Source organism: Protomyces lactucae-debilis (genome assembly GCF_002105105.1).
Source record: "Protomyces lactucae-debilis strain 12-1054 chromosome Unknown BCR37scaffold_11, whole genome shotgun sequence".
Taxonomy (NCBI): domain Eukaryota; kingdom Fungi; phylum Ascomycota; class Taphrinomycetes; order Taphrinales; family Protomycetaceae; genus Protomyces; species Protomyces lactucae-debilis.
Genome location: NW_024468003.1, coordinates 343918 through 365577, shown reverse-complemented (window position 1 = coordinate 365577; position 21660 = coordinate 343918). Strand labels below are relative to the sequence as shown.

Below are 21660 nucleotides of genomic sequence, written 5' to 3'. Positions count from 1 at the left end.
TGGGTTGACGTGGGGCGTCTGCTACTTTCGCTCTAGATACGCGCTCCGTCCATATTGACTGCCTTCTTGTGGCTATATTCCACCGCAGCGACGGCGTTCAAGCTGGAGGGCTCATTGATGAGTATTGGAACAAAGAACCTCACGAATGTCTGGAAAGAGACGAATATTAGGGGATACCTGACCAATTTACCTCAAGCCCCTTGAGTTTCTTGTCTTTGCCATCTGAATGTTTTGCCACTAGCGACAAACCTATAGCCAGGTCTGCACAGCTGAGGATCTGCTTTGCGATTCACGCTACGCTCATGGGCAAGAAACGACATCAAAGCTTCAAGCCGTTTCAAAGCAGTCCCTCTTTGCAAGCTCCAAAGCCCGCCGTCTCTGTCAATGAGAGACTCGAGCAATTGAGGCTTGAAGCACGCGGAAGCCGGCCTATCGCGGCATCTGTCCTCGCTCATTCTCGGTCTGGGCCCGCCCTACCAGCTCATCCTGATATTGCTTCATTTCTTGGACTACAATACCAAGAACCACAAGCTCGTGCAAAGCCTAAATCGAGAGGCCATTTAGCTCCAAAAAGCTGGACGACACCGGGACATTTGCGCTCAAGCTCTCGTCCACAATCAACCACTCGCATTTATGCCGGGTTGAATAGACTATCCGATCTATGTCTGTACTGCATCAAGGGCCACATCAATCACATGACAGGCCTTGGCTTGCACTACTTGCCACCGCATCTCAAAGCACGGCTCCTAACTAATTTGGATGGACGACGCATCAGCGGTCACGCACTGCAGGACCTTGTGCCTAATGAAGAGGATGAGATTGAGCATCTCAATCTGACGTGGCTCTCAGATGTACCGATTGGCGTGTTGAGCAATATTAGTGAGCGCGACATTGCTCGAGTGCTGCGAAGGTTGACATCACTGCGGCGACTGACCATCGACGCGCCACAGCTCGAGCACTTCTACATGTATTTACCAAGAGTCGTGGAACATCTGTCATTAGGCGTAGGTCAATCAGATACAGGATTGCCAAGTTGGTCTGCCATCGGGACGCACTTCTTGTCGCTTAAAAGTCTTACAGTCGTGGACCCCGGTTCTGACCTGTTGGAGCGATTGGCGAGTATCGATTGGAAAGGGAGCTTGCGCACGATACGTACTCTCTACATTGGATGGTCAAACACTCTTGAAGTGGAACAAGACGGTGGCGAAGCGCCTCGTTACCGACAAAAGCAGCCTGCAGGTGATTTTGGAATTCTGCTGCAATCATGGGCATCTAAGATACGAGCTCAGCGCTCGCCGGGTCATCACCTTGAAGTTGTCTATGGAAGTGTCTCTCTACAATAGCTTACTGAACAGATAAGGCAGACATTGGCAGGATAATCATCGCTATTTACAACTACAAAACTGAACTTGGCTGCTGATGACTTGAAGGCGGGGGCTTCAGGGGTTCGTGCACGTAACGTCCCAGTCAAGCCCGTAGTACAGACGGATGAAGACTCGAGGCGGACGGCCAAAGCTGAGTGAGGTGAATCATTTTGTTGCACAGCAAAGGCTCGAGCTCGCAGGCGAGAACACGTATCAAGCTCAAGGTTGATGTGTTTGCGGTCAGCTTGCCATATTGGCAACCCCGATTCAGCAATGCTTGGCTGGAAGTCGATACAATTCGCAAGCCAACGAAGGCAACTTTGTATGCGTATCTATGGCGACATCTAGCGGATGTACGAGCTGATGATGGTACTTGCAATTGTGCACAACATGCCAAGGTCTGGTTTCACGAATCTTTACTCTGGTACATGGAAGCAACTAAAGCGTGAGTCAGTGAGAGGTAGCAACAAGTCAAAGCGGTCGGCTGTGTAGCAGGCTGTGCTGCACCGTAGCTTGTACGAGGGGAACGATAGCAGCACTGATTCCGAAAGCAATTGAAAACCTGCTTCTCGCAAGCACGTCGCGTCTTCGTCCTTCTCCGCGGCGAGCCCGCGTTACCCGCGTGGGATGCACCACCAACATTTCGGAGTCTTTTCCCCACAATTGGCTCTAGATTAGCCAGTGCCCCTGCGCTGAATTTGCTGAGAAATACTCTTAAATACCAGAGAACGCCAGATTAACAAGGGAAATTCGAGACCACGACATCCTTCTACAGCTCAACCATCAGCATGAAGGCAGAGGCCCGGCACGAAGAGTCTGTTGACTTGGCTCATACGAACTCAGATGAAGGCAAACCATACCTCGCTGACCACGTCCCATTCACCCCTGAGGAGGAGAAGAAGTTGTTGCGCAAAATTGACTTGAGGCTTATTCCATGGCTCAGTTTCCTCTACCTCCTGTCCTTCTTGGATCGTGCAAACATAGGAAACGCCAGGCAAGTTATTCTGCCTTCAATTGATGTACTAATACAATAGGTTGCAGTATGTTACCTTTGTAACCAGGTGAGGGACTAATCTTTACAGGGGCTTGGAAAAATCGCTTGGTCTGAAGGATCAGCAATATCTGTGGGCATTGACCATCTTTTTCTTTCCCTATGCTGCTGCAGAGCCGGCTTGCAACATTCTACTCAAGGGTCTCAAGCCTCACGTGTGGTTCACGGCCATTATTGTTGCTTGGGCGATTGTCATGACATGCATGTCTGCCATGACAAACTACTCCGGGATTCTTGCAGCCCGCTTTTTCCTTGGACTGACTGAGGCTGGTCTCTTCCCTGGTGTCAAGTATGTCTACTCAAGGTTTTGGTTCTCGATGTTGACTTTAGCTACTACCTTTCGTGTTGGTATAAGCGCAACGAATTGGGTCTCCGCATGGCAGTGTTCTTTTCGGCTGCGACAGCCAGTGGAGCTTTCGGAGGACTGCTAGCGGCCGGTATTGGCAAGCTGGATGGCAAGGGAGGCATGAAGGGCTGGCAATGGTAAGCATTTGGTTCATTTTGCATTTGTGTAACATGCTGACACACAAAGGCTTTTCTTGCTCGAGGGAATCGCAACAGTATTTGCTGGAGCTGCCTCTTGGTGGCGTATGTGCAGATCCCATTGTCGAAACTGCTAACCTTTCAGTAATTCAGGACTTTCCAGATACTGCCAAGTTCTTGACTGAGCGCGAACGAGCACAAGTCATTTGGCGATTGCAACGAGATCAACAAAAGTCCGCAGCGGGAGAAGGCTTTTCTGTTCGCAGCGTCCTCAGAGCTTTCTTTGACGTCAAGGTTCTTTTGGCCTGTGTCATTTACATTGGATGTCTTGGACCCCTTTATGCTTTCTCCCTCTTCCTTCCCACCATCATCTCCACTCTGGGCTATTCTGGTACGACCGCTCAATTGTACTCGGTTGCGCCTTACGTGGTGGCTGCATTCGGTACAATCTGCCTTGGTTACATTGGCGACCGATTTGGCTACCGCAGTCTGCTCAACATGCTATCATCAACGATTGCCATCATCGGCTTTGCTCTGTTGCTTGGAGAGCGCAACAAGAATATACAATACCTTGGCACCTTCCTTGGCGCACTCGGTGTCTATCCTACAATTCCTTTGACCATCAGTCTCTTCTCCGGCAACCTCGAGGGAAGTTACAAGCGTGGTGTGGCGATCGGCATTTTCATCTCTGCCGGAAACTTTCAAGGAGCCGTCAGTTCCAACATCTTCAGGGCTAAGGACAAGCCTCGTTATATCCTGGGACACAGTGTCGTCATTGGATACCTTTGTTTGGTCTTCTTTGGTTCCTTTGCAACATTCCTCTACTTGCGCTGGGAGATGGCTGCTCGACGCGCCGGTAAGCGTAACTACCGCATTGAAGGCAAGTCGCAGCATGAGATTGATCAGTTGGGTGACTTGCACCCTGACTTTGTTTACCAGTACTAGACGGAGCTTGGTTGTAGTTTGTAGATTGGTTCATATTTCAGCTTGTAGGAGTGCTACTCCATCTCGTCTTGCTCGCCCATGACGAACGGGTCGCGACGGTCAAACTCACTCACGCAGGTCGACGCCAAGCTCAGCAAGACCCCAGGCCTCAGGAGATCTTTGCTTATACAGCCCTGCATCATGTCGCACTTCGAAGACAATAATCCCTTTGATGATTCTGATCGTCCGGCCTTCCTCAACATCTCATCACCCACCATGACGGCTGAATCTGCAGACGAACCGACACAGCTCGCAGCGCCGGGTCAACACTCCAAGGACCACGTCTCGACTTTTTCAAACATGCGTCGTGCTTCCTCTAGTTTCCAAGGCCGGTGTCAACGTATCGATCAGATCCTACCATTCCTCGAAGCAGGTGGCACGATTCACATTATTGATGCCGGTAAGAATATGGAAGGCGCAGGCGGTGCATTCATCACTTATACGATTCGGACGGGTGATTTGGAGGTACGCAGACGTTACAGTGAATTTGAAAGCTTGCGTGCAAGTCTAGCGCGCTTATATCCATGTATGATCGTTCCACCCATCCCGGAGAAGCAGAGCGTCACAGAGTATGTCAGTGGCACTGCACGGGCGCGCGAGAATGTTCCAACGATTGAGCATCGTAAGCGGATGCTAGAGACGTTTCTTCAACGGTCTGCAAGACATTCACATCTTCGAAAAGAGCGTGTACTGCATAAGTTTCTCGATCCGAATGTTTCATGGAGCGAGGTGCTCACGTCGCCACCAATTTCTCTGCTACCAAAGAATATCCTGCGTGCACCGCCCAATGATCCTGCATCAGCGCACGATGATCCTGCGTATGCCAATCTACCGATTCCAGCACATACGTCCAAGGCCTCTAAGACGGCAACAGATCCAGTCTCGGTACGCTTGTTGGCCGTTGAGAAGAATTCCAAGGAGTTTGAAGGGCTCCTTGCATCGACTCTTGAGAAAACCAACCGACGCACTCTCAAGCGCTTCAATGACTTGTCTGTCGAGTACAATGAGCTCGGTGGCGATTTCAATGCATTTTCTCTCTCTGAACCGCCTCAGCTGGCAAGTTCCATTGAAAAGCTCGGTCAAGCCTGCGATGAGACGTATTTGTCTACCAGTAATCTAGTCTTTACGCTGAGCAACGCCTTTACAGAGCCGCTCGGGGAACAAACACAGATGCTTGCCATTGTCCGGCAAGTACTGAAATACAGACGACAAAAGATGACACAGGTAGAGCAAGCGGGTGAGCTGCTTGCAGCAAAACGAGCACAGCTAGAGCAACTCGAACGATCAGAGCAGGAAGCTAAACGGATTGATGGTGCACTCAATCGACTCGGTGAGCCTGCTGCGGGAGAATTCCCACCCACGCATGATCCTGCACCTGTTGCAGCACAATCAGAGACGCTAGCGAGGAAACCCGCTTCAACACCCTTAAGCGTCGGTAGCTTCAAGTTTGGTCTTGGGAAGCTGAATCATGCCATTCACTCACTCACAGACACAGATCCTGCCTTGACGCGCAGGCAAAAAATTGGTGCGACACGGGAGTTGATTGCAGCGCTCGAGGTGGCGGAGCAAAACAGTGTGCGCGACTTGAAGTATGTCGATGAGACCATTTCTCAAGAAGTAGAGACGTGGGAGGATTCAAGGCGGGAAGATTGGCGGCGGTTGATGGAGTCTGTGGGTGTTGCGTATGTGGCCTGGGCGAGGAAGGCACTCGAGTCGTGGACAGAAGCGCTGCAGACCATTGAAGATGTACCCGCGCACGAGTACTTCTGAGCCATTCACCACATCAGCAAAAGAAACATGACACAGGTCTCCTACTCTGCCTGGCTCAGGGATGTCGGCATCTTTGCCACGAGCGACTTGCCACACTTTGCCTACATAGATCACAGTCAAGCAACCCTCTACATCCAGTCTTCTCGTTTGCGCGACCACCAGACCATCATGCAGCGCGTCTTTCTACAGGCAGACACACAGATGAGTCTCTGCTGCATTGGCAAATGTCCCATGCTTGGTTTCCGCTGGCTTGATGCAGATCAAGTGGACAAGTTCCAGGTGCGTTGCAAGTGACCCCTTGGACCAAGCTGACGCGCTCCTCACTAGATCAAATTTGCGTCTGCAGAAGCGTATGATGCCTTTGTACAGTCGCTATCACGCTATCTGACGGTTCAAGCACCTGCTGCTGTACCACCCAGAGTCACACCGCAGCAGGGACACTTTGTACAGCGAGGGAATGGAACACTCGCCTTGCAAGATGCCTTTCGACGCACACCTTTGCCTACTGCACGAGAATCTACCTTGATGCATGACAGAACAAGCCACATACCGTCTCAATCATCGACTCAGACGCTGCCGGGTAGTCAAACCAGCACGAGTGGCGCTATGGAGACTGTCCTGTCCTCTCAAGTCTCCCAAGCAGTCTCGCCTGCCATTCCCCGTGCAATCCAAGCTACGGTGACAGAAGCAAGTCAGCTAAGCGGAGAAGAACTAGATACGCGACTTGCAGCGTTTCTGAAGGATGAACGGTGTCTTGCACTGCTGCAGGCTGTGGATGCTCGCTTCACTGCTGCTGGACTGCACCAGACACTGTAGCAGCTTCAGATGGGGCGGAAATGGCGTGTGAGCAAAACGATTTTGATCATCCAGCTGATATGTACCAAGTCTACTCAGCATAGATCTAGCTGAACAATGACAGAAGAGCAGGATGTAGTTGATGTACCGTCGGAGAGCAAGACGACCAAAAGACGCAGAGATAAAGTACAATCCTACGCAAACAGACAAGGCGAAGAGATTGCGCAACTGCCACAGAAGCGATACTACCGCCAACGCGCCCATGCCAATCCATTCTCTGATCATGCACTCGTCTATCCCGTGAGTCCAGAGACAATGGACTGGTCTGCGCTCTATCCAAAAGCTGGCGAGCGACAGGTGGAAATTGCGGATGTTGGGTGTGGGTTTGGTGGATTGCTGGTTGCTTTGGCGCCGCACTTCCAGGACTCCCTGATCCTCGGTATGGAGATTCGTGCACAAGTCACAGACTACGTGCATGAGCGAATTCGTGCATTGCGGCATCAAGAGCAATCAACAGGCACATATGACAATATCGCTGTGCTTCGAGCGAATAGTATGAAGTTTCTACCAAACTTCTTCCGAAAGGCACAGCTGAGCAAGATCTTCTTTTGCTTCCCAGATCCACACTTCAAGGCGCGAAAGCACAAAGCGCGGATTGTGACACCGACGCTGTTGGCGGAGTATGCGTTTGTTTTGCGTGAAGGCGGGATTGTGTATACCATTACGGATGTGCTGCAATTACATTTGTGGATGAAGCGCCATTTGGATGAGCATCCGTTATTTGAACGGCTGACGGAGGCGGAGGAGGCTGCTGATGTGTGTGTGCAGGAGATGCTGGTTAAGACGGAGGAAGGCAAGAAGGTGGAGCGCAATGAGGGGGACAAGTACGTGGCATGTTATCGTCGCCTGCCGAATCACTAGCAATCCCAGTACGAGCCTTGATAGCTCTGTCAATAGGCCCAAAGCTAGCGACGTGGTCTTCCAAGAAGCTGCGACGTGTTCCCCCGCCAAGGACGCGCTTGTGCCAGATTTTTGTATTTCGAGACCTCGCACAAAAGCAACCGACCATACACAGGCTCAGGCAGCTCAGTCATATCATGTCCAGTGCTTCCTCATACCCTGCACTCAAGGAGAGACCCATCAAGGAGGCCCTTGTCCTATTTGATGTCGATGGCACCTTGACGCCCGCGAGGCAACACGTCTCTGGAGAGATGATTGCCATGCTGCATGCACTGCGCCAGCAAGTCGCTATTGGCTTTGTCGGTGGCTCTGACCTGCCGAAACAGCAGGAGCAACTTGCATCAGGCGACGTGAAGGGTACACAGACGCTACCTGAGTTGGCTAGTGCTAATATACAGTGACGGATCTATTCGACTATGCATTCGCTGAAAACGGATTGACTGCCTACCGGCAAGGTCAGCAAATGGCTTCTCAGTCCTTCATCTCTTGGATTGGCGAGGCCAAGTACAAGCAGCTGGTCAAGTTTATCCTGCACTACATCGCTGATCTCGAGCTGCCCGTGATGCGCGGTACATTCATTGAATTTCGCAATGGTATGATCAACGTTTCGCCTATTGGAAGGAATGCATCCATCCAGGAGAGGCATGACTTTGAGGCATACGACAAGGAGCACCATATTCGGCGCGATATGGTGGCTGCATTGAAGAAGCAATTCTCTGACTTGTCAGTGACCTACTCGATCGGCGGTCAAATCTCCTTTGATGTCTTCCCCACAGGCTGGGATAAGACATACTGTCTGCAGCATGTTGAGAAGGATGGGTGGAAGGAGATTCACTTCTTTGGTGACAAGACGTATGAGGGAGGGAATGACTATGAGATTTACAACGACAAACGGGTCATTGGCCATTCTGTGACGAAGCCCGAGGATACGATGGAGATCCTGAAGGAACTCTTCTTGAAATAGCTCAGAAGTGCCATGTCTCCTTGTACATGTGCTTGCATAGACAATAAAGGGTGTTTGAAGGACTCGGGAAGATGGTGCTGTGCCTAGTGCATGAGCTGCAAGTGAGTACATATACTGCCATCTGGCCTCTTCACAGTCGCAGATTGAGTAGTAGAAGTAGCAGTAGAAGTAGTTGCCTGCTGCTTGCCTTTGCTCCAAATTCGATTCGCTCGCCGGAACTCGGACAAGAGCAAGAACATCCAATCCAGCACATACACACTCAAGCCATGCTTGCTCGATCTTCCCTCAATGCTGCTGCACGCACAGCCATGATTCAGCGTCAAGCCATCCGTGTCGCTTCCACCACCAGCATCACGGCAGATGAATCGCATGCGCTACTTGCTGCACAACGTCGACGTCGTCCAAACTCCCCGCATCTCACCATCTACCAGCCCCAGCTCACTTGGTACCTGTCCATGTTTAACCGCATCACGGGTATCGCGCTCTCTGGAGGTATGCAGTACTTTGATCATTGCGATTGCTTGTTGAAGCAGAAACGCGATGCAGATGTCTAGAGTTGCTGACACATTATATTAGGTTTTTACGCCTACGGGGCTGCATACCTTGCTGCTCCCGTCTTTGGCTGGCATCTCGATACCGCTACATTGGCCGAGGCATTTGGTTCGCTCAGTGATGTTTCCAAGTTTGCTCTCAAGACGACTGTTGCGCTGCCATTCTCGTACCATTCTTGGAACGGTCTTCGTCATTTGATGTAAGTTCTCTCTTGATCTTTCTGAGTGTTTCGAGGATATGTGCTAATAAGCAAGGTGGGACACTGCCACGGAGCTCTCTCTCAAGGGCGTCTACAGAACGGGTTACGCTGTATTGGGTTTGACGGCTGTGTCATCTGTCGGCTTGGCTCTCCTCTAGATACATACACTAGTACATCGTAGCAAAGGTCACATACCATCCTGTCCATACCGTTTCGTGACTTGGGCCCTGTCTAATTTGGTGTGGTCTGGTTCACCTGCAAAACCATCGGCCATGCCAACGACTGTGGAAGACTACGATGTGGTCATTGAAGGCACTTCCCTCGCTCACAGCATCCTCGCTGCTTCTCTTCCAGCTCTGCGTATCCTGCACATAGATGCACGCGATTGCTATGGTGAATTAGAAAGTCACCTCCCATTCACATTGCTTCAAGCTGCCAAACAGGCTGCATTAACCACGTCTGCTGCTCCTCATCTTGCTACATTGCTACCAAATGGACTCTCTCATCTGAAACTACTCGCTAGCTCCTCAAACGAGACATTAGGCCCAGCACGTCACTACAACATTGAATGCACACCGCGCCTCTTACTCGCTGGCTCAACACTGATTGATGTGTTGCGTGATGCAGGCATCGCTGAGTACATGGAGTTCAGAGCCCTTGCGGATTTCTACTTATTCGATACCGCTTCTGGCAAGCTCGCCAGGGTACCTTCTACAAAAGAGGATATCTTTACAGACAAAACAATGCCGCTCTTGACGAAACGCCGACTCATGAAATTCATCAAAGCTTGCGCTACAGAAGACCTGGAAGACTTGGAGATGGTGGATGAGCCTGTTGAGCAGGCGCTCTTGCGAAATTGGCGACTCTCTGAACCATACGTGCACGCTTTCGCATATACACTAGGCCGTTCTAGCGGCCACCCAACACCCATTCAGGAGTGTATGCGGCAAATCAAGCAGCATGTCACAAGTCTTGGAAGGCTAGGTGGAACATTTCCAGCAGTTCTCGCGATGTTTGGGACGGGTAGTGAGTTGTGTCAGGCGTTTTGTCGTAAAGCGGCCGTCAAGGGTGCGACGTATCGTTTATCAACGGCTTGTCGCCAGGAAGGTGGAAGATTGTTGTTATCCGAGGAAGATGTCGAAATCCGCGCAAAGTATCTCGTTCGTGCTGCTGGATTCTCAAACCGGGTGACGAGGATGCGACGTGCAATTGTCCTCTGTGGAGATGCAGAAACTTGGTTGAAAGCGCATTGTCAGGCTGGCGAAGGGATGGTGATGGCGTTTCCACCAGAAGCCTTGGGGGAAGAAGCTACTTGGGCAGTTCATGCACAACTCCAAGGAGCAAGCGCTGGTGTTTGTCCAAAAGGGCAAGTTGTTTTGCTTCTCGAGGTGGAGGTGGAAGATACAGCTGGCATGGATGAGGCAGAGAGACTTTTGGAGCACGCACAGCAGCTCATGTTGAACTTGACACAACCTGCGATGCAAGTGGCTACAGGCGTCCAATACTGTGTCTTGCAGGAAGCGGCATCAATGGCCTCTGCAGCACAAGATTCTCTACAAACGATACAAACTCAGGTGACTGGCACGTACGATGATATTGTCGAGGAGGCACGACGTGTGCATGCCCTCATCACTGGTACAACAGAGACATTCATGGTCCCATCACCACAAGATGAACAAGACGAATGATCGTCTATGTAAAGAATATAAGCTTTATGGTTTTGCGTAAAGTCAAGTCGGACATAGTCCTACGACAAGGACGCCTTGGAATATAAAGCTCCACAATAAAGAACGAAATCTTCATGGTCATTCACACACCCGTCATCGCAAACGCTTCATAGGAGTTGTAACACGTACAAAGTCAAGAAAGACTTTGTGGCGGACAATGACAAGATTGCCATCATCTAGTTCTGCGCGGGAAGATGAACGCACCCAAGCGCAAGACTCGACCACAAACGTGGGAATCCATTGCTCGAATGCCGAGTGTACTGGAGAGACAAATATCAATGCTGCTGGAGGATTTTATTTGGTCGCGAAAGGTTCGGCTAATGAGTCGCACGCTCAGAATTGGCATCAGCAGCGCGGAGTTCCTTGACTATACTGTTCTGACGCTTGATATTGTACATCATTAGCTCTACTGCCAATGGCATCACTTGCTACATCTAAACGTCTAATAAAAGAACTCAGAGCTCTGCAAAAATCTCCCAATAAAGACTTACTCCATCTCGCGCCACAGAATGAAGATGATTTGAGTCACTGGACCGCTTCCTTTGAGGGACAATCAGGTACACCCTTTGAGCATGGCATCTTCCACCTCAAGATCCACTGTCCACCAGCGTACCCAGCCATGCCGCCCGTTGTGAGCTTCACCACACGCGTCGCTCATCCAAATGTCCAGTTCAAGACTGGTGAGATTTGTCTTGATATCCTTAAGGAACGTTGGAGTCCCGCTTGGACACTAGGAACAGCGTGTACGGCTGTGGTCCAGTTGCTCGCATCCCCGGAACCCGATTCACCGTTGAATATTGATTTGGCGAATTTATTGAGGAGTGGGGATATCCTTGGGTATGAGAGTCTTGTTCGGATGTATGTGGAGATGTACGCGTTACCTATCGTCGGTGGTCGTTCATAAGACCATTTTTTCATGTATGAGTGGCATCTATGCTATACGACGCCTAGTGAGGAATTCACGCACATACTGACCGACCTCTTCACTCAACAAGAATGTATCATGCCCGAAATGCGACTGCTCAAGCGATAACTCAGAATACTGAACATCCATATTCCCCGTCTCCCTCAATGCATCTGCAATTTCACGTTGACATGAAACAGGCATGAGATTATCGCTTTGTACACCGACCACAAGGGTGGGTGTTTCTCGCATAGATTGCATGCCTTGCGCGAGATCCTTGACGGCAGATTGACGAATTGTTGCAGTGGCTGCTGATCCAGAAATGGTTGTGGAATCGGGTTGTTCAGGGTATGCTGCTGTTCTGCATAAATCCGCTTGCTGTGCAAATCCACCGGCTTGTTGTAGTTGCGCAAGTCGTTGTTGGTAGCTACCAGAAAGGTTGAACAAGTCCATTGCCTTTGAGACGTACAACAATGAATTTGGATCATAGGAACCAATGAATTTTTCACCAGCATGGTCCAGATACGTCTCGACAAGGAAATCTGGACAGAATGCCGGTGCGAGTGTTTCATTTGCACGTCGTGAACCAAATCGATGTTCCCATTCTGGACCTGATCGATAGGATATCGTTGCAATTTGTCTGGCTAATTTCATGCCTGCGTGCGGGAGTACTTTATCATAGTAAAAGCCTCGCGACCAGTTTGCATCGGCCATGATGATTTGTCGTTGAGAGTGACGGAGTGCGATACTGTAAGGGTGTGATTTTGCACAGCCAGAGATGGAGACAACAGCACCTACTCTGTTTGGAAAGAGGGTGGCTGCTGCAAGAGATTGCATGCCACCCATCGAACTACCGATACTAGCGAATAGTCGAAAAATGCCCAAATGATCAAGCAATTTGAATTGCGCACGAAGCATATCGTTGAGTGTGAGAATGGGAAAGCGCGTTGCATAGGGTTGCCCATCTGCTGGATCCAGAGAGCGCGGTCCTGTACTACCAAAACAGCCACCTAGGACATTGGTGCAAATGATGTAAAAGTGGTCTGTATCGAGGGGTTTGCCGGGACCGATATACTTCTCCCACCAACCGGGTTGTGTGTTTTCTGGTGTTGAGTGAGCATGGCTGGATGCAGAGAGACCTGTATGGAGTAAGATGACGTTGGACTTATCTGCGTTCAATGTGCCCCAAGACTCATATGCAATGTCGAAGGAAGGTAAATGCCCGCCATAGTCGCATGTCAAGGATTCTGATGAATGCCACGTTTGGACACCCTCGGGTGAGCTGGAGTAGCTGGGTTCTGGGCCTGATTCGAGGGATATTTGATAACGTTGTGTGCGCTGTTCACTTGCATCGAGGCAGGGGAAATCGAGCTGTGCATTGCTGCCTGACCTTGGCGGTATCGTGGCGGAGAAGGGCCGTCGGGTGTAGTTTAGAGAAGGCCTGAGGCATGTGCAGTTGGCTTTTGCGCGAGAGAGTGTTCTGGCGGAGTGCCTGAGGAGATGCGGCATGCTCCTGCTGTAGCTGGGCTATATCTGCATGCGAGAGGACGATAGTTGTCGCTTGTAGCTTGTATGTTCGTGAGCATCAGTCAGCAGTCGAGTCGCGCCACAGATGGAAATAGGCAGTCACAAACATGAATATCCTGTACTGTACACTGGCGACAGCAATAAGATGAAGAAGCACTCAATAGCTCAGCCAGTTGACAGCACCCATCCTAGCATCTAGTCCAGTCAATCCAGTCTTGTCAGGCACAACACCACGTGTCCCTTCTCCGACGCAGCACTCAGCATCCAGCCAGCATAATCAGCATTCAGCATTCACAGCCAGCCAGCAATCCCGTGACCAGACCCACCAGCAGGACAGACAGACATGGACACAGACAAGCCGCACACAAACAACACCAACACCCACACTCACCACAACAACCCACATAACCACGACGACGACGATGCACAAGTCGTCGACCCGGGACTCGCACAACACCTAACACACGCAATGGCAAACCACCATGACCTCGACACACAGCACAACGGCGCCGTCGTGTCGCAAGTCTCAGACTTGCCGGCCCTTGCGCACGGGGAAGAACCGTTTCCCTCATTTCCGGGACCCTATACACATGCGGAGGAGCATCCAGAGTTTGCATCTGCCAGTGCATCACCTATGCAATCCGGTGATGTGAGTATGCATGATCATCATCTGCATGGCGACGATGGTGGTCTTGCCAATGCCATGCAGCAGGCACAACAGCGCGGACAAGCGCGACGCTCTGGCTCAGCGAGTCGATTGAGTATTGTCCTTGGTGAAGATGGGAAGCCCATTCCTGAAGGCGATCGACCGGCTCAAGGTACCGAAGAGTGGAATCAAATGCGCAGAATCAATCACAAGGAAGTGGAGAGGAAGCGTCGTGAAACCATCAATGAAGGCATCGGTATGCTTTCTGCCCTTGTGCAAAAAGAATACTCCCAGCCTGAACGCAATAAAGGTGCCATCCTCCGAAAGGCAGCACAGTATATTGAGAAGCTGAAGAACAATGAGACAAACCTGACGGAACGCTACACACTTGACAAGCTGCTCTCGGATCAGACCATTGCAGACTTGCAAAGTAAGCTGGAAAAGACAAAGCAAGAGTGTGAGCGAGCATGGAGGGAAGTGGATATCTGGAAACGTGCAGCTGCAGAAGCGGGTGTCAAGCCAGATGAAGTCGATGTCATGGCCAGTATTGAGTTTCCTCACTAAGCTGAGGTGGATCATGTGTAGCACCCTCTATTCCCCTATTCTGTACATTTTGTTACGTGCTTCTCCCTCAAGACGACCAATTCAGCGACATCATGTCATTAGTCAAGCGACCATTCAGCATACTCCTCAGGCGCAGCTATAGACAACCAAGGCTCGCCTCACATCCTCGACAAAGCACACTTTGCGCATACACCAACCTACTCAATGCGCAACCGCGTCTCTTCAGCACAACCACCTTCTCGCGCTACGACCATGCGCCAAGCACGCTCACAGACCGTCGCTACTTCCAACTAGCAGACACAACCCTCTCACACCTCCTCACAGAACTTGAACGTGAAGCAGATGCCAATGATTTACTAGAAGATGTGGAATACGCCGATGGCGTCATGAATGTCACGGTTGCAACGGCCGGAACGTATGTGATTAATCGACAACCACCCTCGAAACAGGTATGGCTCAGTTCACCGTTATCTGGACCAAAGCGCTTTGATTATGTCGAGGGCGTTGGGTGGGTGTATAAAGATGGAACGGCATTGAAGGCGTTGTTGGTGGAGGAGTGGACACAGGCTGGCTTGAAGATTGATCTGGAGGGCTTGGGACTCCATGAGCATGCTTAGACTATCATGGCAAGGCAGCAGGCTTCGTCTCTGATGGAGTGCACGATCAGGGCATCTCCTCATCCTCTTCACATCGAAGAAGAAGCGCATGCTATTGAACACGACCACTCCCCAAGCTACGAAATGCATGCGTACATTGTATGAGGTTGAGGCCCTGTCTCAAGAGCGATGGCTTGCTTTCCCAGTGCATGGGTTTGCTCGATCTCCTTGACCCAGGGCGACCCGAACATGTCCAGCCACGGACAAGGCTCTCGGGTCAGTACAGAGACAAACGAGGACAGAGCGCATCCCTTGTCAGCTGCGGTCCTTCGTCTATGTAGACGCTAGATTGCATCTATATGTATACATGCACTTTGAACAAGTGCCCATCTGACACTATCGAGTCTTCCTCTACCTTGACCACCTCTCAATAACAATGATGCTCAGGTGCAGATGTCTTCCTTCTCATAGCTTGCGTCTCATACGCTACTCCTCCTCATCAAGTGCATCAAGCACACCTGCAACGCTCGACGAGCTCTTTGCAAAGCCATCCTGGTCAACAAGCACACTCCTCGCTCCACCCTCAACAAGCGAAACACCCATCCAACCCATCAGCGAAGAACAACTTGCTCATCTCTATAAGCTCTCTGCCCTACAACTCCCTCAAGACTCAACTGAGCGTCTTGCGCGACGTCGTGCATTAGCAACACAGCTTCATTTTGTGAGACTCGTGCATGAGGTGGATACAACAGGTATCCAACCCCTTCACAACGTACTCGCTTCACAGCATACAAGCAGCTTGACGTATGACGCTGCCTTGGCTGTTGGTCAACAGGCGAAAGAGCGATTCAAGCTCGACGATGCACAGTGTGCTACAGGTCAAACACGCTTGAAGCCAGATTATACAAAGCTTGCGAAACGCACGCGAGGCAGGTTTTATACGGTCTCTGGGGGTCTTGTGAATAAGACTGAGCAGTGACTGGGCAGGATGCTCCATGACTAGTGCTTTTCGGACTATACGTACGACAGAAACGCTGCGCCTACGATCTCAACAGCTCGCTGGCGAGATGAGTAATGATTCAAATGAACTCTTGACTGATGACCCTTGTTCACGAGTGCATTGTGAGGTCTAGTCTGTAAGCTGCAGTCCATCAGCTGATGCTTGAGCATCTTTCTATCATGAGCTCGGAAAGTAAATCTATGTGTCATGCAAAATTGTCTGTATAGTGGCCATTTGCTTGCTGTGTGCCTACCTGTATTTCATCTGCTATACCAGAGAAGCCTATAAGTAGCTACAATCTACTGTATGCTCAAGAAGAGAAAGTTTTCGCCTACTGACCTCGAATTGTGGCGTAAAAAGTAGATGGAGCAGAGTTGAAGAGCAAACACGCTGCACACCCTTCGAACTCAGTCTTGTCCGTCCAGCTAAAGAGAGAAACATGGCTCCTACACTGCCAGAAGACAGCTCATCAAAGACTTTCAATGTCCTCCTTACTGGATTTGGACCTTTTGCTTCCGCCAAAGAAAGTAATCCTTCATGGGAAGCTGTCAAACTGCTCGCACAGCGTGGACGTGACTTTGATGTCCTTGTCAACCATTGTGCATCTCCTGGACCTGCCTCTAAGACTGTACAGGAAAGAAGACGCGTGCATCTAGATATCGTCTTCATGCCAACCGTTTTTGACACAGTCATGGAGAAGATACCCATCTTTCATGGTCGTCTCAATGCATCGCCTGCTGCACAAGACGATCAGGACAGGCAAGATCAATTTGATCCTACAAGACACTATGACTTGTATCTACACGTCGGACAAGGTCGTCCAGGTGGTGTGAAACTGGAAACGCGTGCACATCACAAGGGTTACAAAAAGGAAGATGTTCTTGGCAAGCTACCGCCATTCATTGTAGGTGACCATGCAGGCGAGCGTGGGTACCCTCTCGCTCAAGAGCTAGAGTTGACTTTGGACGGCTGCTTGGAAACTCAAATTGATGGTGTTGCGCTAGCTGAACGCCTCGCACACAACCATGAAGGTATCAGCATATCAACGAGCCAGGATGCTGGCCACTATCTGTGCGACTTCATTTACTTTGCATCCCTGGCTGAAGCAGCACTCGCTGCACGTCGCTCACGAGACACGGCGAAAGCTGCCAAGGTTCTGTTCGTACATGTATCACCGCTGGCTGATCCCATGTCACTAGAACAAATGGCAGATGTGCTCTATAGTCTCATCACAGCGATCTGCGAATCAGCGTAGTGGTAATGGATAATGCCAGGGATGCTCATATGCTATGCCTACAGACGCCTCACGGCTCTGGCGCGAACACCACCAAACTTGAGGGGTGTTGCGTCAATCACCTTTGTGATGAGACCACGGTAGTAATCACCTTCTTGACCAGCGAGTGCCTTCATGACAGCTTCGCGACCGAGTCCGAATTCTTTGATGACCAGCTCAATTTCACGCGGCTTGAAGGGTGCTTTCCGCTTCTTGGCGGCAGTCTTTTGAACACGGCTCGGTTCAGTGCGTTCCTTGAGTAGCAAAGCCCTATCTTCCGCCTCTTTCCGTTGCATCTTTTCGAGCATCGTAATGGTGCTCCTGAATCCAGCTTCATATCCACCTCTCGCTGCCTTTTTAAAACCACAAAGACCACCTGATGTCCATAGAATAGGCTCATGCTTGTAATTTGTCAGGGTCAGTAGCGTATTGCTGTGGGAAGTCAAGCAGTGCAGATAGTACTTTTGCGCATCAGCAGGCGCACTTGCATCTTGCTTGAAAATCTTGGATGTAGGCATGATCGGGCCAGACGCAGATTTCACACGCCTTGAGGAGCCCATCAAGTCGCCAAACAATAGACTTGTGTCGATGGCATCGATAGGCGCCGCAGCTGTGCCTTCAGCGGTGCTCTCTGGATTTGCCGGTTTTTGTTGTGCCGTTGCGCGAAGCTTGTCTGCAAGATCACTTGATTTTGGCGTATCTTCTAGAACAGACCTTGAGCAAGAGAAGCAACGACGTACGACAGATGCCGAGTGACCGATGCGACTTCTGAGCAGCATCTTGTCGACCGTAGTCGAGCTTTATCCACGTCCTTGCGCGCTTGAGAGGTTCCTTTGCTAACCCTGACTTCACACGCCCATTGAAAAAGTCAGTCACCAAGACAGCGACTGCGCTCAGGAACACTAAAAGCTTGTAAGGCGATGACCTGCGAGGCTATTGTCAAATCGCTGAGAAATGACCAGCTACCGATAAATGAGCGTCTAGCGTCTGTCAAAGCAGCTCGCATACCACGCAAAAATGATCTACTCGTCAATTTTCTGCTCAGAGAAGTACGCTCTGTCAAAGCTGATACTGCCAGAGCAGTTTGGGGAACGCTAGAGCAGACAGTGTCTTCCATTCTACCAGAGAAACTTGCTCCTTTAGTCAGAAAGTCTCAGCTTATTGCTGGCCTTGACCAGTCTCTGCAGGTCGGCCAGGCAACTGACTTGCCAGCCATTGAACGGGCGGCTCAATCTGTGCTAGCTCAGCTCACTTTACATCGGTCGTTGTCAAAGTGCCTGAGCTGTTCTATCGAGACGTCACTGTCAGTCATCAAAACTTTGATGACCATCCATGCAATAGATATTTCCAGTCTACGCAAAGAGTGGATTGCTTTACTCGACACGCTTGTAGACTTTGCCCTGTTCAACGCTCAGTATCGACACACTTCTAAGAAGCTGACAGAAGAAATCATTCGGTCTTGCTTGCCCCTCCTCTCAAGCGCAGTGGCAAGTCACAATGGGCGCCCGTCGCTCACGCGTCTTCTACAGCAGACTCTTTGGTCTGAGGCGAGTCTGTCTGACTTTGCCACGAAACCGGACTCTCTCGGCAAAGCACTCGGTAGTGTCTCGAGACCTTCAATTGATTTTGCGCAGATTGCTTTCGAGGCGATAGCCAATGCTTCACTAGCAACATCGAAGCATGTTCTCCTCGCAAACCTACTCCTTAAAGAGCTTCTTCCAAAAGTTGCTCTCGTAGAACAAGTCGTCATGCTCAAGTTCTATTACGACAACCTGCCACGACCTATTCAAGCCAAGATTATTGTATCAGACAAGGAGACTTTTCCTGTTGTCAAGCAAGTCCTGCAGGCTGCTCTTGACAAGCCAAGCGCAGAAACGTACGAGCTCCTTACTAAACTCATCGAAGTCGATCTCGACATACTGATTCCCGTCATGGATCAAATTTGGACCCTGCTTTCTACTTTATCAACAAGCAGCATTGAGATTGAGCATGCCCTTTTCCGCATGTTCAAACAGATACGAGCTCTGGACGAATTTTTGCTTCCTTATGCAAAGCTGTCACCCTCTGCAGAGGTTAACATGAGCCTACTCGAGGAAATTTCTACCGATGTCAGCACAATGACAGAACCCGTTCAAAGGGAGCTGCTACAGAGTCTGCTGACTGCTGACACAGGTCTAGACTCTAGACGGCTTGAGCTTGTGGCGGCAATGGTTGCTGGTATGCCCAAGGGATCACCTGTTTTGCAAGAAGCGTATGACAGTATACTCAAGCAGAAGGGCCATGCAGCAAGTCTATTACATTTCGTCTTGGCAACAAAGCAAAGCACACCGGAGACTATTCAGCCATTTTCTTCCATGGATGAGTTTGAAACACAACGGCATCTTCGAAATCTCGAACTCGGATGGATGTATAGTGACATGGATTTGCGCTTAGTATGTGGAGCCTGTCTTGATTCAACCAGCGAGCCGTTCCTCATCTCCCTTGTCGATCGATGGCTGCCAACAATTACGCCACTGATGACCGTATCAGAGTTAAGCAAATTGGCCCAGCTCATCTTGGACGCCAATTTACACACGCACATGAATGTCCTCGAATCCAATGAACTCCTATCAGCTATGCAAGAGCTACTCCTGGCATCTGTCGACAATACGAGCAAGCTTCATTCGCTGTTGTCTGTTCCCGTTGACTACTTTCACAAGGCAGTTCGGAACAAAATCGTCCAGGCTATTGCCATGCATGCCTCACCTACTTCGGATCATCTTGCCATACTCGCGAAATTTGCTCGCCATGATATTTTCGCCAAGCTTGATATCGATCAGTTCGTGTCGTTCGCTGACGGAGTGGGAAATTCTATACTGGAGGCATACGTGGAGCATTCACAGCCTGAGTTCTTGTTCGATGTCATGAAAAGTCAATCTGCAAAGAACAATGTTCACTTGATGGTTGCCATGCTCGACCGCTGCGCGAGTTTGAACGGTACCAAAGTGGCAACCCCGCTCATGGACATCAGATGTGATCTGATTCGGCAAGCTTTGCAATCGATTGATCGTACGCAAGAAGATTTGCTGCAAATAAGCTCACTCGACAAGCACAGGGTATTCACTCCAGGTATGGCAGCGTTGGCGACAGCCTTCTTCTTCGAAAAGACTGGCGACAGTTTACAAGAAGCACTCTTTGCTGAAATCCAACGAGGAGTGAATCCGCAGTCTACCTTGCGCTTGCTTGCTGCTCTAGCCACTACACAAGAGGCGGCTATCACAGTTGCGCTTCGACCTGAGGCATTCCCAGGGACAAGAACGAGCGAGATGTTGGCGGAAACGGTACCTAATGATCACCTGATTTTCCTGGATGCGGTCTATCCTCTTTTGCAGCCAAGCAGCTACTTAGTTCTGCTACAAGCGTTCGTTGAGAGAAGGTCTGAGCTATCTTCGAATTTTCTGCAGCAAAGTTGCAATCAGATTTGCAAGGATTTACTTGACTCAACGCCAGACTTGGCGCAACGCAGACTGCGTCTCCTGCACACTATCATTGACAAACATCCACGGGCTATTCGTCTCGCTGAGCTTGACACGGTGTTTGCCTTGCTGCCCAAGCTCCTGACGATGAAAGTCAATGATGATACTGCTGATATCTACATGCAGCTGCTTGCGTTGTTGCGTATCATCTTCGAGCGCCGAGCACATCTGCTACGAGACCGTCACCACATTATACTGCAATCCTTTGCCATGTTGCTCAGCGCTCATTTCAAGCTGGCTGCAACGGATTTATCATCAACGAAAGCAACGCTGGAACGTACAGAAGCCTTTGATAGGCTGTTTCACACCTTTTTGTCGTCCTCACGTCAAGTCTCCTCGTCACCAGAGCAATTCAACAAGGCACTTGCAAAGCATCTGCCTTGGCTACTGATTGAGTACATCCACTTGTTCTCAAAGGTAAGCTTGGCTGCTGGTATACCAGCAGACTGTCGCCGCATCCTCGAAGAGAGCTTTGCGTTTGAGGTAATGGGCTTATGTGGTCCGCATGAACGAGAAATGGTCGGTGCTGCGTTGGACAGTAGCCGGCGTGTCCACTTCAAGAGACTTTTTGAGGACTGGTCCAAGTTTGGCAAGTGGAATGAGACATGAGGCTTTTATCTGAGTTATAGCATAGACTGCATAGCGTACGCACCTCTCGTCCTTCTATCCTCGGCAAGTTTGTAAGTGGCATCTGAAAGGACGACCGCGCTGTGACCACATCAGCTGCTTACTCGATGAGCCCGACAAAAACTACTTCTTCCAATGCTATAGACATCCTAGGCCGCT

At 50.3% G+C, this 21660-nt stretch overlaps 17 protein-coding genes across 17 annotated transcripts; 14 read left to right on the top strand and 3 right to left on the bottom strand.

Moving 5' to 3' along the window:
* Positions 1–302: 302 nt before the first annotated feature.
* BCR37DRAFT_387762 (uncharacterized protein) lies at positions 303–1343 on the top strand (the record flags this gene model as incomplete). The annotated part of the gene is made up of 1 exon (XM_040870559.1): positions 303–1343. The coding sequence occupies one exon, from the start codon at positions 303–305 to the stop codon at positions 1341–1343; it is 1041 nt and encodes a 346-aa protein (XP_040724889.1).
* Positions 1344–1354: 11 nt separating this feature from the next.
* On the bottom strand, positions 1355–2024 carry BCR37DRAFT_380413 (uncharacterized protein). The gene has a single exon (XM_040869483.1). It carries the CDS (start codon positions 2004–2006, stop codon positions 1836–1838), a length of 171 nt encoding a protein of 56 aa, XP_040724888.1. The 5' UTR covers positions 2007–2024; the 3' UTR covers positions 1355–1835.
* A 30-nt stretch (positions 2025–2054) lies between these two features.
* BCR37DRAFT_380410 (putative MFS transporter) lies at positions 2055–3900 on the top strand. Its single transcript, XM_040869482.1, has 6 exons — positions 2055–2358; positions 2399–2404; positions 2447–2704; positions 2746–2898; positions 2948–3003; positions 3044–3900. Exons 1-6 carry the CDS (start codon positions 2153–2155, stop codon positions 3841–3843), a joined length of 1479 nt encoding a protein of 492 aa, XP_040724887.1. The 5' UTR covers positions 2055–2152; the 3' UTR covers positions 3844–3900.
* A 123-nt stretch (positions 3901–4023) lies between these two features.
* BCR37DRAFT_393367 (uncharacterized protein) lies at positions 4024–5652 on the top strand (the record flags this gene model as incomplete). The annotated part of the gene is made up of 1 exon (XM_040871296.1): positions 4024–5652. One exon carries the CDS (start codon positions 4024–4026, stop codon positions 5650–5652), a length of 1629 nt encoding a protein of 542 aa, XP_040724886.1.
* A 27-nt stretch (positions 5653–5679) lies between these two features.
* BCR37DRAFT_393366 (uncharacterized protein) lies at positions 5680–6468 on the top strand (the record flags this gene model as incomplete). Its single annotated transcript, XM_040871295.1, has 2 exons — positions 5680–5931; positions 5980–6468. 2 exons carry the CDS (start codon positions 5680–5682, stop codon positions 6466–6468), a joined length of 741 nt encoding a protein of 246 aa, XP_040724885.1.
* On the top strand, positions 6374–7483 carry BCR37DRAFT_46355 (tRNA methyltransferase). The gene has a single exon (XM_040872315.1). The coding sequence runs from the start codon at positions 6565–6567 to the stop codon at positions 7366–7368; it is 804 nt and encodes a 267-aa protein (XP_040724884.1). The 5' UTR covers positions 6374–6564; the 3' UTR covers positions 7369–7483.
* Positions 7484–7544: 61 nt separating this feature from the next.
* BCR37DRAFT_402882 (eukaryotic phosphomannomutase) lies at positions 7545–8371 on the top strand (the record flags this gene model as incomplete). The annotated part of the gene is made up of 2 exons (XM_040871949.1): positions 7545–7764; positions 7806–8371. 2 exons carry the CDS (start codon positions 7545–7547, stop codon positions 8369–8371), a joined length of 786 nt encoding a protein of 261 aa, XP_040724883.1.
* Positions 8372–8679: 308 nt separating this feature from the next.
* Positions 8680–9280, top strand: BCR37DRAFT_348162 (uncharacterized protein; the record flags this gene model as incomplete). Its single annotated transcript, XM_040867829.1, has 3 exons — positions 8680–8863; positions 8948–9122; positions 9178–9280. 3 exons carry the CDS (start codon positions 8680–8682, stop codon positions 9278–9280), a joined length of 462 nt encoding a protein of 153 aa, XP_040724882.1.
* A 562-nt stretch (positions 9281–9842) lies between these two features.
* On the top strand, positions 9843–11112 carry BCR37DRAFT_380407 (uncharacterized protein). Its single transcript, XM_040869481.1, has one exon. The coding sequence runs from the start codon at positions 9866–9868 to the stop codon at positions 10808–10810; it is 945 nt and encodes a 314-aa protein (XP_040724881.1). The 5' UTR covers positions 9843–9865; the 3' UTR covers positions 10811–11112.
* Positions 11038–11795, top strand: BCR37DRAFT_46463 (ubiquitin-conjugating enzyme/RWD-like protein). Its single transcript, XM_040872316.1, has one exon. It carries the CDS (start codon positions 11265–11267, stop codon positions 11751–11753), a length of 489 nt encoding a protein of 162 aa, XP_040724880.1. The 5' UTR covers positions 11038–11264; the 3' UTR covers positions 11754–11795.
* On the bottom strand, positions 11781–13625 carry BCR37DRAFT_402900 (Alpha/Beta hydrolase protein; the record flags this gene model as incomplete). The annotated part of the gene is made up of 2 exons (XM_040871950.1): positions 11781–13194; positions 13576–13625. The coding sequence occupies 2 exons, from the start codon at positions 13623–13625 to the stop codon at positions 11781–11783; spliced, it is 1464 nt and encodes a 487-aa protein (XP_040724879.1).
* Positions 13626–14082: 457 nt separating this feature from the next.
* BCR37DRAFT_333296 (uncharacterized protein) lies at positions 14083–14427 on the top strand (the record flags this gene model as incomplete). The annotated part of the gene is made up of 1 exon (XM_040867094.1): positions 14083–14427. A coding segment is annotated over one exon (345 nt), but the record flags the coding sequence as incomplete, so codon positions are not given.
* A 76-nt stretch (positions 14428–14503) lies between these two features.
* Positions 14504–15223, top strand: BCR37DRAFT_380402 (uncharacterized protein). Its single transcript, XM_040869480.1, has one exon. The coding sequence runs from the start codon at positions 14583–14585 to the stop codon at positions 15105–15107; it is 525 nt and encodes a 174-aa protein (XP_040724877.1). The 5' UTR covers positions 14504–14582; the 3' UTR covers positions 15108–15223.
* Positions 15224–15379: 156 nt separating this feature from the next.
* Positions 15380–16083, top strand: BCR37DRAFT_46255 (uncharacterized protein). Its single transcript, XM_040872313.1, has one exon. The coding sequence runs from the start codon at positions 15523–15525 to the stop codon at positions 16063–16065; it is 543 nt and encodes a 180-aa protein (XP_040724876.1). The 5' UTR covers positions 15380–15522; the 3' UTR covers positions 16066–16083.
* A 327-nt stretch (positions 16084–16410) lies between these two features.
* On the top strand, positions 16411–17591 carry BCR37DRAFT_46307 (uncharacterized protein). Its single transcript, XM_040872314.1, has one exon. It carries the CDS (start codon positions 16526–16528, stop codon positions 17339–17341), a length of 816 nt encoding a protein of 271 aa, XP_040724875.1. The 5' UTR covers positions 16411–16525; the 3' UTR covers positions 17342–17591.
* On the bottom strand, positions 17380–18138 carry BCR37DRAFT_387755 (uncharacterized protein; the record flags this gene model as incomplete). The annotated part of the gene is made up of 1 exon (XM_040870558.1): positions 17380–18138. One exon carries the CDS (start codon positions 18136–18138, stop codon positions 17380–17382), a length of 759 nt encoding a protein of 252 aa, XP_040724874.1.
* Positions 18139–18279: 141 nt separating this feature from the next.
* On the top strand, positions 18280–21483 carry BCR37DRAFT_399079 (Urb2/Npa2 family-domain-containing protein; the record flags this gene model as incomplete). Its single annotated transcript, XM_040871769.1, has 1 exon — positions 18280–21483. The coding sequence occupies one exon, from the start codon at positions 18280–18282 to the stop codon at positions 21481–21483; it is 3204 nt and encodes a 1067-aa protein (XP_040724873.1).
* Between the last annotated feature and the right edge of the window lie 177 nt (positions 21484–21660).

Bases quoted from the DNA above. Each gene is read 5' to 3' on its own strand.
- BCR37DRAFT_380407 (XM_040869481.1), top strand. From the start codon at position 9,866: ATGCCGCTCTTGACGAAACGCCGACTCATGAAATTCATCAAAGCTTGC.
- BCR37DRAFT_380402 (XM_040869480.1), top strand. From the start codon at position 14,583: ATGTCATTAGTCAAGCGACCATTCAGCATACTCCTCAGGCGCAGCTAT.
- BCR37DRAFT_380413 (XM_040869483.1), bottom strand. From the start codon at position 2,006: ATGTTGGTGGTGCATCCCACGCGGGTAACGCGGGCTCGCCGCGGAGAA.
- BCR37DRAFT_46355 (XM_040872315.1), top strand. From the start codon at position 6,565: ATGACAGAAGAGCAGGATGTAGTTGATGTACCGTCGGAGAGCAAGACG.
- BCR37DRAFT_46255 (XM_040872313.1), top strand. From the start codon at position 15,523: ATGATGCTCAGGTGCAGATGTCTTCCTTCTCATAGCTTGCGTCTCATA.
- BCR37DRAFT_380410 (XM_040869482.1), top strand. From the start codon at position 2,153: ATGAAGGCAGAGGCCCGGCACGAAGAGTCTGTTGACTTGGCTCATACG. The intron at 2,899-2,947 runs GTAAGCATTTGG...TGACACACAAAG, and splicing joins GGCATGAAGGGCTGGCAATG to GCTTTTCTTGCTCGAGGGAA. The intron at 3,004-3,043 runs GTATGTGCAGAT...CTAACCTTTCAG, and splicing joins TGGAGCTGCCTCTTGGTGGC to TAATTCAGGACTTTCCAGAT.
- BCR37DRAFT_46463 (XM_040872316.1), top strand. From the start codon at position 11,265: ATGGCATCACTTGCTACATCTAAACGTCTAATAAAAGAACTCAGAGCT.
- BCR37DRAFT_46307 (XM_040872314.1), top strand. From the start codon at position 16,526: ATGGCTCCTACACTGCCAGAAGACAGCTCATCAAAGACTTTCAATGTC.